Source organism: Gossypium hirsutum, chromosome D10 (assembly GCF_007990345.1).
Source record: "Gossypium hirsutum isolate 1008001.06 chromosome D10, Gossypium_hirsutum_v2.1, whole genome shotgun sequence".
Classification (NCBI taxonomy): Eukaryota; Viridiplantae; Streptophyta; class Magnoliopsida; order Malvales; family Malvaceae; genus Gossypium; species Gossypium hirsutum.
The window spans coordinates 26,813,582-26,828,960 of record NC_053446.1 but is presented as its reverse complement, the minus strand read 5'-3'; the positions used below and the strand labels follow the sequence as shown (position 1 = coordinate 26,828,960).

General features: G+C 34.0%; 1 protein-coding gene across 1 annotated transcript; it reads right to left on the bottom strand.

The window, feature by feature from the left end:
* Positions 1-9,702: 9,702 nt before the first annotated feature.
* LOC107914739 (serine/arginine repetitive matrix protein 2) lies at positions 9,703-14,565 on the bottom strand. Its single transcript, XM_016843751.2, has 6 exons — positions 13,701-14,565; positions 12,797-13,237; positions 12,174-12,687; positions 10,597-11,711; positions 10,322-10,483; positions 9,703-10,206 (listed from the first exon to the last, which is right to left on the bottom strand). Exons 1-6 carry the CDS (start codon positions 14,230-14,232, stop codon positions 10,169-10,171), a joined length of 2,802 nt encoding a protein of 933 aa, XP_016699240.1. The 5' UTR covers positions 14,233-14,565; the 3' UTR covers positions 9,703-10,168.
* Between the last annotated feature and the right edge of the window lie 814 nt (positions 14,566-15,379).

Sequence of the window (15,379 nt, the reverse complement as noted above, 5' to 3'; positions counted from 1 at the left end):
AACAAATCTAATTTTGAAGATTGAATTGTTACACCCTAACTCACTGAGTGTAGCAATTTATTTCTGCAAAATGAGTACATCTTGCTGCTCAATTTGGTTTATTCAAATTTAAAATTTAAAAGGATTGTATTTTTAAAATCTTTTCAAAATTTCCACTCTAAGACATTAACCAATCAATTTGGTACCAATGTTGGGCGTCACGAGGGTGCTAACCCTTCCTCGTGCATAACCGACTCCCGAACCTGTTTTCTCAAAATTCGCAGACCTAAAATTATTTTCAAGGTGATCCGATCGCACCTCAATAAAAGATCGGTGGCAACTCCCATTTTCATTTTCAAAGTCGATCCCCGTTTTTTTAAATCTAAAACTGGTTTCGACATTTGTTAATGCAGTTTAGATTTTTCAATCCTACTCTATGAAGCCTTTCTCAAAGAATGATTTTATTCCACAATTCGTCCGGATCAACTATCAGCTAAAGCCCAAACTACCTTACTTACACCAATCGATAATTGTTGTCTCAATATTGAACCCAAATTGTTACAAATCACTCTTATCAAAATATCCTCATATACAAACAATAAAAATCTCGCCAACAAATACCTAAAAGAGTGTTACTAATTTACCCAATAAAATAGCAAAATCCAAATGCTAAATACATTAAAAAAATTGTCCACCACTATTGTTATTAAGATGTTAATATATAGGCCATGAATATAGCATGACCTCCAACCACAAGATAAAGCTTTATCACTTTATTTACATACTGAAATTATCTACACGAATTCTCTGATAAATAATACCATTAATTCCATCATTATCAGGTTTTACTCAACAACCTTTAATCACTTAAGATAAGCCTAGACTTTACAAGCATTTCGATCTTCTCTACTTCTCCAAGTTACACTAGCAAATGATGATGATGATTCCAAAATGTTGGCTACAAAATATCTCCTCATTTGTTGTTTTAATGAGATTTAATAAAAAATCAAACATGCCAACACAAAAACTTTAATTTCCAAACTAGCTTATTCTAACTACTATTGAACATGAAATGGGACAAGCAATACAGACAATCAAAGTTTCCAATGATCTCCTCCTTTGGCATTTAAAAAAAACAACAATAAACGATTAGCACTCTCAACACATATGAGGGCAAATAAAGGAAACTAAATTAAAACTTTACCTAAGAAGGTGCATCATACTAAAGACTCCCCCTATCAACTTGAGTCATCGAGTTTTGTGCTTGTTCATCAATCATCAACCAAGTATAAAGAAACGTGCTGCACATATCTAAAAATAAACACCATAAGCATCAGAACATTAAGTTTGCTACCATATCCAAGTTCACCAAATTCATTTTCTGCCTAAAGACTTTCCCCCCCCTTTTTTTGTCAAAGCTACCAAATAAGATACTCAAAAGAAGCTCCCCTTATCAACATGCATGCTTGGCCATCATTGTAACAACTTGATTTTAGGTAGTGTCAAAAAATGCGATTTTGAAATCCTATTTTTGTAAGTCGAGTTTGTAAGGATGAAATATAAAGATTAATTAAGCTATCATGAAAATATATTGAAGATCAGTTAAGTAATTTAACCGAGAAAATAGATAATTAAAACACAGGGACTAAATTGTAAAATTATAATCACTATTGAATTTTATTTTAGAAAAATGCTTGAAGACCTAGATAACAATTATTCAAAAGACTAAAATGGTTAAGTAACCATTGGTTGTCATGAGATAGTGGAAGATGATGGGTTTCTCACTTAGTTTTAATATGATAATTAAAATGTATAATTAAACCTTAATTAAGTCAATTAAACATGTTCAAATTGTTAATTAAAAATTACTAATGATGTGAACTTTAGAAATCAAGTGGAAAGAAAGAGAACATCATCTTCCTCACTTAGTTCATGTCGTCCCACCTTTAGAAAGAAAGAAAGAAAGTTTCAAGCTTTTTAAACAACTTTCGGCCACAAATTCTTTAAGGTAATCAAACTAGTCCTTTAATATTTTCATGGAAATTGAATCATGTGAACTTGATTTAGCTAGCCCATGTATCAATTTCTTTAATTGTTAAGTATTTATCAAATTTCCATTATAAAGAAATTGATGAATTAGGCTTGAATTTGATAGTTAATAAGCTTAGATCATGATAAATACTAAATTGGAAACTAAATTAAGCTCGTTAGATAACTTGGTAATATTAGGGATTAAATTGAATAAATTGAAAACTATCATGAAATTATGTTATAGATAGGAAGTATAAAGTCTCTAATGAAAGAATGTGAAATAAGATTTTAATCCGCTGTTAGACATTAAAATACGAGTATCCCAGATATAGGGACTAAATTGAATTAAATACAAAATATGTTTGGCTCTGTATTTGAATGTTAATTGGATGTAAACTGATGTTGTTTTTATTATTGAATTGTCAAACGTAGCTAACGATGACGACGAGTTTTGTACTTTTATGATTTGAGATCATTCCATTTATATACATACATATACATGTTTATTGCATATTAACTATTAAGGTAAAACTTTATTTGTTTAGAATTCAATTATGTCGATGGTATTGAATGCAAAGATTGTAAATTGTTCTGAGCATGGTAGAAACGAGCACAATATAAAATGAGGTTATGACATGTGATCATGATATGCAGATTGGTTTATGATATGTAATTAAAACATTGATTACCTTATTAGTTGTTCGGGTAAAGTCAGATATAGTTGGCATGCCATAGGGTCAAGTATAGTGATTAGAAACCATCGTTATAGGGCAACCCAGGGTGGTAGAATGTACATATGCTAGTAGTCATCGTTGTCGGGCAACCCAGGATGATAGAGTAAATAGATTATGAAAGCTACCATTGTCGAACAACCCGAGGTGGTAGTATGTACATATTCTAGTAGTCATCATTTTTGGGCAACCTGGGATGACAAAGTAATAGATCCGTGTATCCGTCTTGAGTCCCGGTTTGGTTAATAGAGTTTATAAAACATGAATTGGTGCATATATATGGAATGTGGAAAAACAACATCATGTGAAAGATCATGCGAACCGGTTAAAAATGAGCCCTGGGGACTAATTTAAATATGAACGAGCCAATAGACTCAAGAGTGAATGAGATGGTAGAATGAAGTTGAGCATCAAATTGGTATATATCTATTTATATATGCAGTTAGATGGTTATATGAATAAGTAGGAATGGAAATGGATAGAAAATGGTTGTGGTATATATTAGAAAGCATGGTATGGTACGATCATTTGAAATTGCCAAATGAATTAGTGTATGGAATTGGTATATGATACATAAGGAAGTGAATTGAAATGGTTATGACTAAATCCTTTATTGAATTACATTAGTTCTTATTAATGTTAATGTTATTGACTTGAATCATGAAAATACTATTGAGCTTTATTGCTTAGCATTCGGTTTGTTTATTTCGTGCGCAGGTATTAGAAGATCTTGAGGTCTCGAGGACTGATCCAACATCCAAACTTCACCTCTTGACTTAACAATGTTTGTACAGTTCTTTCTGTTTTAAATATGTGACATGTACCAAGGGTTGAATTGGTTTTAGGTTGTGAATTGGTCAAACTGATATTTTGATTAGTTTATGTAAATTTTGAACTTAAGCATATGAGATGTTGTAGTTATCATGTAAATGGTATAAGGTTTAAATGGTTAAATGGTGTAAATGTTCATAAGTATTAAGTTTGGATTTGAGTTGTGAATGGTCATGCTGTTAGTTTGGATAATAATGATATTATATGAAGTGTTTGAATTATGTATGAAGCTTAAATTAATGAAATGATGCAATTGGTTTTTTGGTCTAGGTGTTGTGATTTGGAACCATTTGGATACTTTGAAAACAGTAGGTGACGTCGTGACGTGATACCCTCAACATCGTGATACCAACCTAAGAATTTTAAAAATGTTGCATTTTGCTCCTCATTCGACCTCGAGATATCGAAAGAGCTTTCGTAAGCTCGTTTAAATCCTGAATTTGATTAGATGTCATATTATAAATAAGTATTAGTCCTAATGAAATGTACAAACTGTGTATTTGATTTTCGAATGTTATTGTAGTTACTCCGATAATAAATGTGACATTCCGTAGCTCAAACCTAACGATCAGGTTGGATATGGGGTGTTATAATCACATTGTGTACCAAACCTCAAAAATAACATGGAGTACAAAGCATCTGAAATAAACTAAACTCATAACCAAAAAGAGAGAAAATAGCCACCATAAAAATTGAAAATGGTAATAAAAGTCTAGAAGTTGAATAGCAGTTCAAACCAGCATCAACCATTTATCAGTAGCGATAAGAATTTGTTGCACATCTCTTCCCCTTTTCTCAGTGGTCCTTTCACTAACAGCTTAACAACCTTTATTTCTTAGCCTTCAATCTCTAAAACTTAATATTGATGAATTCATTTCAACCCTCAAGATATCCAAATCTCTGCCTCTTGTTCAATTGCAACAAGTTGAATCAAGGTTGTTCCATATGTTGTTATTATATGGTTTAAAACATCCTTATCTTTCTTTAGTTTGATTCCACAATTTTCACTGATTACATAAAGCCTTTTCTTCAATTATACTTAAAAAAAGCTTCTATATTTTCATTTAGAGTCACCATGAAGCACAATTAAAACAACAATAATTAACACAACAAAAAAGAAACAAATAACCAATAACACCAAATCAGCATCAATTCAGAGTATAGAAGCATTGGAATCAACCATAAGTAAAATCAACAGTATTGCTCCCCCTTACTCTATTAATTCCCAATTAGTTTGCATCATGTTGTTTAAAGAGAATGAGATCGAATGCTACATCAATAATAGGGATTATATCTCATGGAACAACAAGGATATTTTTCATGAAATCTAGATGGAGTATGTCTGATCCTCGATAGATATTAAATTTATCAACAGAAATTGTAATCACATACTTCACACGAGCATTGATAAATTGTTGATCTTCATAACTCAAATGTGGCTTATCTTTTCTCACCCAAATAAGCTTTTTCATGGTCTCCTTCTTGTATTTATTGTTATATCAGGTTTTGCAACAACCTTGAATTTTTTCCAATCACATATCATCTTGTAATAGTGGTGCTTGATGTGTCCTTATATTCCACAATAATTACAAATAAATCTTTTTTTCCCTCTTAAAAAGAACTTACTTCTTTTGCTTTAACTAAAATTGTATGAATCATAAGTTCTTTACCTTTATTGATGTAACCAAATCCTCTATGGTCTAGTTCAAATCTCTTTGAAACTAAAATTTCATCAAGCTTTTCACTTTGGTCTCCAAATTTCTTTAAAACAACATTGGCATCAACTAACTCCTTTTTAGTTTTTTTTAGAACAACCCCTTTTTTGAACTTTACATTTTCCCTTTTAAGAATGATGACTTCTTCTCTCAATAAGTCATTCATCTAACACAATATTTCCATCTTCTTTATTATATGTTGATAGGAATATTGAATCATATGGCTCAACATCATGATCTAAATCATCTTTTGTTCCACAATTATTGGAACAAGAGTTGGAACTTGTGGAACAAAGGTAGTAAAATCAACATAGTTGTTTAAATCTTTATTTGAATTATTAAGATCACTAAACTTTTCATCACTCCTAGCAAGTGAATTTTGCTTCTTCTTGATGGTGTTAGCACATTCAGATTGAATGTGACCAAAGCTCTTGCATTCATAGCATTGAATTTACCTTTTCCTGGGCTCAAAATTATCATAAATTACATGGATCTTCTTCTATGGTTGTTCTTATCAACATCTAAATTCATTCCATTCTTAGAAAAAATTTTAAACGCTATGGTAAGTGAAGTTAATTGCTCCTTAATCACATTAATAGATTCCATAGTTGCAAATTGAACACAGGATCATCTTCATGTACGTCTGTAGCCAGCTCTAATACCAATTGAAGAAGGCCTAGTTTGCACTTCGTACCAAATTTTATGATCGAAATACTGTTAGAACAAATAACTTGGTTTGCAACTAAAAACCAATTTCATTCTAACTTTTATTAGAACAAAGGTTGGAACAGAACTGAATAGAATAGATTAAAAGACAAAGTAAAGCAAAGATGAAAGTAAGGAGAGATAACAAATAATATTCGTTAATGTAGTTTGGATTCTCTAATCCTACTTTACAGGAACCTCACTAAAAGAATGAATTTATTCCACAGTTCGTCCAAATCAACTATCAACTAATGCCCAAACTACCCTTACACCAACAAATGTTTGCAACCTTAATATTAAACCCAAATTGTTACAAATCACTCTCCCAAAAATATCCACACATACAAACAATAAAACTTTCTCCAACAAATAATAAAAGAGTGTCACTAATTTACCCAATAAATTAGAAAAATACAAATGCTGAAGACACTAAAAAAATTATCCACCACTATCGTTATTAAGCTGCTAATATATAGGCCATGAATATAGCATGATCTCCAACCACAAGATAAAGGTTTATCACTTTATTTAAATATTGAAATTATCTACACGAATTCTCTAATAAATAATACCATTAATTCTATCATTATCTGGTTTTACTCAACAACCTCTGATCACTTAATATAAGGATAAGCGTAGCCTTTACAAGCATTTCAATCTTCTCCACTTCGTCTCCAAGTTACATGAGTTGATGATCATGATTATTCCAAAATGTTGGCTATGAAATATCTCCTCATTTCTTGCTTTAATGAGATTTAATCAAAAGTCAAACATGCCAATACAAATACTTTGATTGTTTTGACTTTGCTTGTTCTAACTGTTATTCGAACATAAAATGGGGCAAGCAGTCAGTTTCTAACAAACACCATTTTTATTTTTATTTATCTTTTATAATTTTTTATGCATTTTTATAAAATTTTAGAATTTGTATCGAATTTTTTTTGTAAATCTCTATTTCTAAAAATTTTTGAATTTTTTTATAATTTAGTTTAAAATAATAGAATGTATAAATATTAAAGAGCTATTTGTTATTATGCTAATAAAACAGGTCACATCTGTCACTGGTTAAAACTATTTAATGACATTAAACTATTTTATGAAAACAATGACATATTTATAATTGAGAGAGTAAAATAGAAATATTATTAAAAATGTTGTTTATCCAAAATAATATAGAGCAATGTTGTTTGGATGCGCAAATTATTTCTGAATCAAAGTAACCGTTATTATTATCGCAAATTTTGATGGCTTTTCTCACATGCTTTTTAGGTGTTTAAAGGATCTAACTAGATTGACTCAAGATATCTTTACCTTTTCGTTCGAGTCTGCCTCGGTCCCAAAAATCTATTCTACTATTTCATTATTTTATAAATATTAGGATATTTTACATTAATATTTATATTTTAAGTTAGATAAAAAAATTTATTTAATGAACTGTAATTCAGTATGCAAGATTATCAAAAATTTTATTTAGGCCTCCTCGATCCAATTCTAGTTGAATTTTTATTTAGATACGTTTAACATTTTTTTTATGTGTAAATAAGAAACCATATTTTAAAATAAATATATTTCATTATAGAAAGTTGTAGATTTTAACAGCAGTAGCTCTTCAAGAGAATTTTTGTATGTTTATCTTTTTCCAAGATGTCACCAAATAAATAAATCTCGAATTTGTTTTTTTAGTTTTGTGATCTCATTTTAAGCACACCTTTCAGAGTGAATTTAGTCTGTGATCCTAAATTGTGTTAAACAGGAGGTGCATGAGCCATGATGCATAATTCCATTAAATAAATTCCATCTTAAAAACTCATTCATTATTATTAGTTTCATATCTTCTCAATGCATCCAATCAGTTGATAATTTTCATCCTGCACTTATGAAAGAAAAATAAGTAAAATAAAAACATCATTTTTTAAAACTCAATTTGCATTTCTAAACATATAATATGAGGTGAACCATGAATTCAAAATTGGCGCACCTCTTTTTGCTTAGCTTAATAGTTGAAATAAAATAAATAAATAGAATGAGAGGGCAGGCTAGGTTTCTTGAAAAGTATGAATTTTATAATTAATCAATAAATAAAGCCTACACAAGTAAATATGGTAATGATAATGAACCGAATCCTACTCCCTTGCTGAGGGAGGGTACACTATTTAGGAACTACAGCTTCACAAATCAAAATGTCCTGAACTCATCACCTATCATTAACTTGTCAGACCACTCGGGCATGGCCAACGACTGAAGATGTGCATAAAATGAGAGGATAAAAATACAGGATCAACATTACATAAACGGGAAAGCAGCATGAGAGAGACAGGGTGGATTTCTATAGGAGGGAATTGGGAATTATTAATAGATTTTGTCAAATGCAACAAGATGTTTGAGACCAAGGCTGAGTTCAGCTCTTATTCACCATATCCTGATATCCATGCTTCAACCCTAGAAAAGAAACCAAAGGAAAAGAAAAGAGGGGAGGGGGGGGGGAAGACTTTGAAAAAAGAGAAAAAAAGAAGACAGGACGGTGGAAAAGATGAGCGAGTTATGCCTTTTCTCCTTGAGTGCAAAAAGCATATGCAATCTTCAACCAAAACAAAGTATCTTAAGAGTTTAAATTCTAAATGATTAAACTAGCACAGACCTAGCTCCAATGAGATGACCAAATAATGTCTCAAATCCCAAATAGGAACCTGATAGTGGTTAGATGAAGTTTTCCCAGTGTGACCATGAGATAAAGCAGAGTGCTAAAGGTTACAAATTGCTTCAGTTGATCAACAGAATTTTGATTGACCAGAAGCAAGTTACCATAGCAAAAGAATTAATACCTATCTATCTAGGAGACAAAGTGCAAGCAATTTTAACTTGCTAATTAGTAGTATTATAAAACAGAACTAGCCTAACACTGGCATAGAAGATTACCTGTGACAAACCATGAACTTAAGTGATTAACCAATCTGTCATGGGGATCAAACAGAGACATTCATCCCAAAGGAATCTGGTTACACAGGACCTTAAAGTAGCTTTCGCCAACAACTTTCCTTGGAAAGGAGGAAAAACAACAAAATGAAAACAAAACAAAACAAAAATAGGAAAGTAAAAAAGTGGGACTAGATAAAGAACCAGGTTGGTAACACAATTAAAATAAAAATAAAAAGGAAAGTTACAAAGTATTGCAGACGGCAGCAGATAGATGCATTCATTCATATTTCTATCAATCAACGCTAAACAAATTTCAAAATTATCAATAGAAATTTAATAGCATTAGCTCTCTACCACAAAGCAACTGCATACCTTCACATAGATTAATTAAAAACCAACCCTCCAAAAATTATCATTGAACAGCTTCAGCAAGAACACCATTTATAAAACCTGCATGAGTAGGGATATAACAGGCCATCCAGACCATCTAAGGCAAAAAAGAAAAAATGGAACCTATGATCAAGTTCATCAAAGAAAGGACAATAGTTGTAGAACATAAAGACTGCTAGAAGGCAGAGGTGGCTGTAAGAAAACAAGAATCAGTAACCAAAAAGGCAGATCAAAGAGGCCTACAGTAAGATCTAGCTTCCCAACATGGATCACTTATTTTCTAGACTGACAGTAACAAGCCCCTATTCTACAATCAACAGATTGGAGGGCACATGACTTCAGGTACATGCACACCTGCTAATACATGAGTTTCTAAATAATTCAATACAGAGGCAAAGTTAATGGAAACAAGGAATCGAACTTTCAAATAAACAAAAATTAAATTCACAGTTCAGCAATGGAGATAATGGTCCAACATGCATCTAGCAGTAAAAGAAGCTTGCTACAAACATTGCATGGTTGATTCCAGAAGAAAGCAGAACACAGCTTGGAATACTTTATCCATAGTAAATGACATCTCAGAGACTTCAATTACAACCTGTTCCACATTCCTGCAAAGGATCAAAAAAGAGCACAAAGGGCATACACATATGAAGAACCAAAAAATGGCTAAAAACCTGAGCACCAAAATAAACACTAAGCAATCTCTTAGAGCTGCCATTCATATAAGAGCCAAAAGCTCATTAAACTCTAAATAAGTTGATCATATCTGAACAAGCTTGGCTTGAGCTGAAACACGCCTAAACTAGAGACTCAGAAGTCAATGATCACAGAAATCCCCAAATTCCAGTTCCACATAAAGCCCACAACTCATTTCGGCTGAGGAGAAATTGAATGATTTTCTAATTCTGCAAAGGAAATCATATAGAAGTTACTATTAGTCATTTACTATACAACTCTATTGATGTTAAGTTATTTTTTGGTGAACAGTGACATTAGCATTAATTTCAAGCCACTGCTTACCACTTGATCTTTCAAGTTTGTTTGCTTCTTCTGCATCCGACCTTTTATTTGGTGAGAGTCCTTCAGCATTACCAAAGTGCAGAAAACATTTTCTCTTTGATTCCTGACCATCATTTACAGAAACTTTGGAGCCCTCTTTTGAAACCAACATTCCTTCATCCCCTGCATTTTTATATCATTCACAATGGAAGTAAGCAGCTTGATACAATCTCCAGTCTTTCCTGCTTTTATGCCAAAAAGTGAACATTTATTCACACTATCCAAATAATATCAACCTTCAGCAGACTTTGACCTAGAGCGCCTTCTTGGTCTTGAATCATTGTCTTCAGAACTTCTTGGAGAAGATCTTCTTCCTCTAGGAGGCCTATCTTCAGCAGATAAAAAATGTTTTTCCGCACAGCATTCTGATCTTTCATCCGTTTTATCAATGGAAAGTTGCTTGAATTCAGTAGACTTTGACCTAGAGCGCCTTTGGTGTTTTGATTTTTTCTCATCTGAATTTCTGGGGGACAGCCTGCTTCCTTTGGGATGCTTGCGGTCAGCAGATCTTGACCTCGATTGCCTTCTATCCCAATGGTTAGACTTCTTATCTCTACTTCTACCACTCCTCTCTTTGGCGTACTGCCTACCTTCAGTAGATATAGACCGAGATCGCCTTTTATGACTATGTTTCAACTCATCATTTTTTGTTTCATCAATTTTACTGTGGGGGCGAACCTTGCCTTCCGGAGAAACTGACCAGGTCTGCCGTCTGTGTTTTGATTTGTTATCATCTGAACTTGCAGAAGACCTGCTTCTTCGATGCTTACCTTCTGAAGATAATGACCTGGAGCGCCTTCTGCTGTGGTGCTTTGATTTTTCATCCTTTTTGTTATCAGAATCGACAGATTTTGACCTAGAGCGCTTTCTGCATTTTGATTTTCTTTCATCATCCTTTGGAGATGACCTTCTTCTACGATGCCTTGGCGATCTCGAACCAGGACGGGATGATCTCCTCACCTTTGGTGAACTTTCTCGGCTATGTTTTGGGGAGTCTGAATCTACAGCAAGTGATTTTCTTATTTGAGGGCTCCTACTCCTATTTCTCCTCAAAATAGAAGAACGAGGATCATGTGATCTGTCCAGATCTCTTCTCCTACTCCTATCATTGTCATTTCGATCTCTATATGACAGTCTTTCACTATCATACCTTGAACAATGATGAGACTGCTCAGGTGATCTGGACCTACGGTCTCGCTGGAAACGAGGTGGAGGTGAATAAGAGTGAGACCTCCTCCTTTGCCTATAGCTGATTGGTGATCTTGACTTTGACCTTGACCGTCTTCGATAACTGAGGGGTGACTTTGATTTGGATCTTGATCTTGACCGTGCACGGGAAGTAGATGGTGACCTGTAAGTAATGATTTAGAAGAACTTCAATTTACTTTTAAGCAAATTTGAAGCCTTTAACATAGAGACAAAAAAGGGAAACACAGTGATCTCCTTTGGTTCCTATAAGTAAAAGCATCTTCTGGAAAGACATAATCAAAGATCTAACAACAAAAAGAGAATCATTACAAAAAGATACCTCTTCTACTGTTCTGCTCCTAATTAAATAGTGAATCATAAACATTATTTGTTGAAAAAAGTGCTGCTGCTGCAGTCCATCATACCACAATAAACCTAAAGGAGCAAACATAGGTGTTCTACGTATCATAACAAATAGCGAAACTCTGCTTGCATTCCTTATGTAGCTCAATAAGTAACTTCATTCTTTAACAATATTGAAGCATTCGGACCTAACCAAAAAGTAAGCCTTAAGTAACAAGACATGTATGTAAGGAAGCACATTTGTCCTGATGAGGACACATACCTAGATTCACTCTTGATTTCCTTCTCTTCATTAACAAGCCCATCAGCTTTTAGCTTCTTACTTATTTCGGCAGCTCTTGCCGCAGCTAACTCTGTTGCAGACTTCATGCTTGCGGCTCGATTAGCTGCCTGCTGAGCAGTCAAGGTTTGTTGCATAAGCAAAGCCTGTTGGAATTGCATCTGTTGCATGGCAACAGCTTGCTGCATCATCATAGGCAGAGACGATGATGTCAATGATGAAATAGCTGGTTTCTGAGGAAGCGTTTTAGCCATCTCCACATTTAATGGTCGACCACCAATATCCATATTGTTCAATGCCAAAGCGGCCATTGCTTCCTCAGGTTTTGAGTATTCTATATAAGCAAAATGTTTTGAATCAGTGATTGTACACTCGACAACAGAACCACAGAAGCTAAAAAGCTGTTTCAACTGCTCAGCTGTGAGAAGTGGGCTAAGATTGCTAACTTGTAGGGTTTTCTTCAATGCATCAGCCTTCCCAGCTTTGTCAGGAGAATCTGACACGCAGCAGACAACCATTAGCTTGAGCCCAACAAAATAAATAGAACTTGGGAAATAAATTAACAAAGAAACAGACAGTTCAAAATAAGATAGTGCAAAAAGTACCAGATGAATCTTTAATTGACTGAGCTTGTGCTTGCACCTGAGCTGAATGAGCTTGAAGGGCCTGAGCAGCAACAATAGTCTGAGCTGCAGCCATTGCAGCCGCTGAAGGTGCCATAGGTACCTGACTAAGAGTTCCCATGCTGGTTGTTGCAGCCAAAGCAGTCATCAGCAAATTGTGAGGAGGATGGTTCAATTTGCAATCAGTTTTAGGACAATGGCCATTGAGGTATTCTCGACAAACTTCCCCAAGAGATGCCCCCATTCCTGGCAATATAGCACCACCTGAAGCACCAGAAACAATGCCTGGGATCATTCCCAACAAGCCAGGGAAAGCTCCAGAAACAGAACCTGTATAGTTTGGCATGTTGGGCATGGTTTGGTTTACTAGATTTGGATATGTGGATGCAGGAGCCACCCCTAGTAGTCCTCCGGTAGACGTACCTGCATAACAAAAATTCAACATCTATGCCCTGAGCACTACAGACTGCAACCAAGAACCACGCTTACAAGTGAAGCCAAAAGTAAGAACAGAGACTCAACAACAATTTTATATGGACAGTGAGTGCAAAGTAATGAGAAGGTGAATATCATTGGGAACTTTTCAAATTCCTAATCGTGAGCCTTCTTCACCTAGAATAACAAAACTAATATACAAAAGACTGCATTTCATATTAGAAGCAAAAAATACTCCAAAGGTTTGAATATTAAAAGATCCACGTATTATATAGACAATAAAATAGGGACAAGAAACATGCAAAGTCATGCATGGCAAGGTTTGAATATTAAAAGATCCACGTATTATATAGACAATCAAATAGGGACAAGAAACATGCAAAGTCATGCATGGCAAGTGACAGCTAAACATGCAGTTAAAACCGAATAAACATAGTTTCAACGATGTTACCTGCACTGAAGAACACCGGGAATGGGCTACCCATGATGGGTTTCCCATTGCATTCAATGTTTACCATATAGTTCCCTCTCTTAGGCACCACATAAGTTACAGAGTAAGTCCCATCTCCCATATCCTTCACAATGCCATCCTGTTCTGAGCCCCCAACACCCACACCTGGAGAAACCCTCACCTTAATCTGCGCACCCCCACTCTGTACTTTCCTTTCATCTGCATCTCTCGTTACCACCATAAACGTGGAGGCAGCACAGGCAGTGCCACCCGCTATTCCTGGCCCCGCTGCCATGCCATTAACGGGATCCACGGGACCAATTGGCTTGTTCACCAAGTCACCGGTGTCCTCGGATTCACTATCCGATGAAGCAGCCACCACATCCTTGTTACGGTTCTTATCAACATCCTTGAATGTGGCTTCGAAAGCTGCTTTAGCAGCAGCAGCTTTTTCAGCCTCAGTTTTTTGCTTGGCTTCCTCGGCTTGTTTCATCCATATAGGCTTTGAAGCGGCCGTGTTTCTATCCGCCATCAATTCAAAAACACCTAAATTGCTAGAACAATCGAATAAGCAATAATGCAAATGTCAACAACAAATAAAACAACATATTTGAGGAAAAAATCCATCAAATGTACGCCTGTAAACCTAGCTGAAATTTCAGAACTAGAATACTATTAAAGTCCCAATTTACTAATGCAAATGAATCAAAACCTAACCAATTAGCCACGCAAAACCTCAAAATCAAAGCTAAATATTTTTTATTTGTTTTAGAAAAAGGAAAAGTAGGTTTGATATAACGCTTTTTCGATTTGACTGTTCATAACTTCTGGGGTCCGTTAGACTTTGTTTGGTTACCAGGAAATGGAAAGAATTTTCTTAAAAAGGAAAAACAAAAAATAGAAACGCCTAACCGGGTAATTTTGTTTGTATCAGAACTGAAACCAGGCCATGTGGGGCCGAGTTCAGGCCGGGTCCGGTTGATGCCAAAATTTTAAATTCATTTACTAGGTTGGGATTCAAGCAATAAAATAGGTTTAAAGTTTTGTCCGTCTAGATAAAAAATGTTAAATCTAAACTCAACCCATCTGTATTAATTTTTTTTCTATATGAAATAAATTTAAAATATATAATACATCAAATATATTAAAAACATTAAATAATGTTAAGATAGTTACAACTTAACAATCAAATACCTCTAAAATAGTAGCAAAATTAATAATAAAATAATAGTTATATAATATCCAAACAATAAAAAGAAAATAATAGCAGTATAATAGCAAAATGACAGCAAAACAACAACAAAATGATAGTAAAACAAAAGCAAAAAAAAATTAAGCAGATTCGAGCCGGGTCAAGCCAAGTCTGGACCAAAAATCTTACTTAAGGCTCGCCCCGTTTAGAAAACATGCCTTATTTTTTATCCAAACTCATTTTTTAAACATATATTTTTACTCACTTTTCGAGCGAGTGATCTAACCCATGATCAGGTCCTACTATATAATGTTCCAAGTTCAAGTCTCACTATATATTAAAGATTGAAAATCATAATATTCTAAGTTCAAGTCTCACTATACGTTGTATTTTATTGGTTTTAATATCTTTTAAAAACATGTCATAATTATATATTTTATAAATAATGTTTTCTAGTCATTTCCCAAATCAATTAAGAAAATATCTA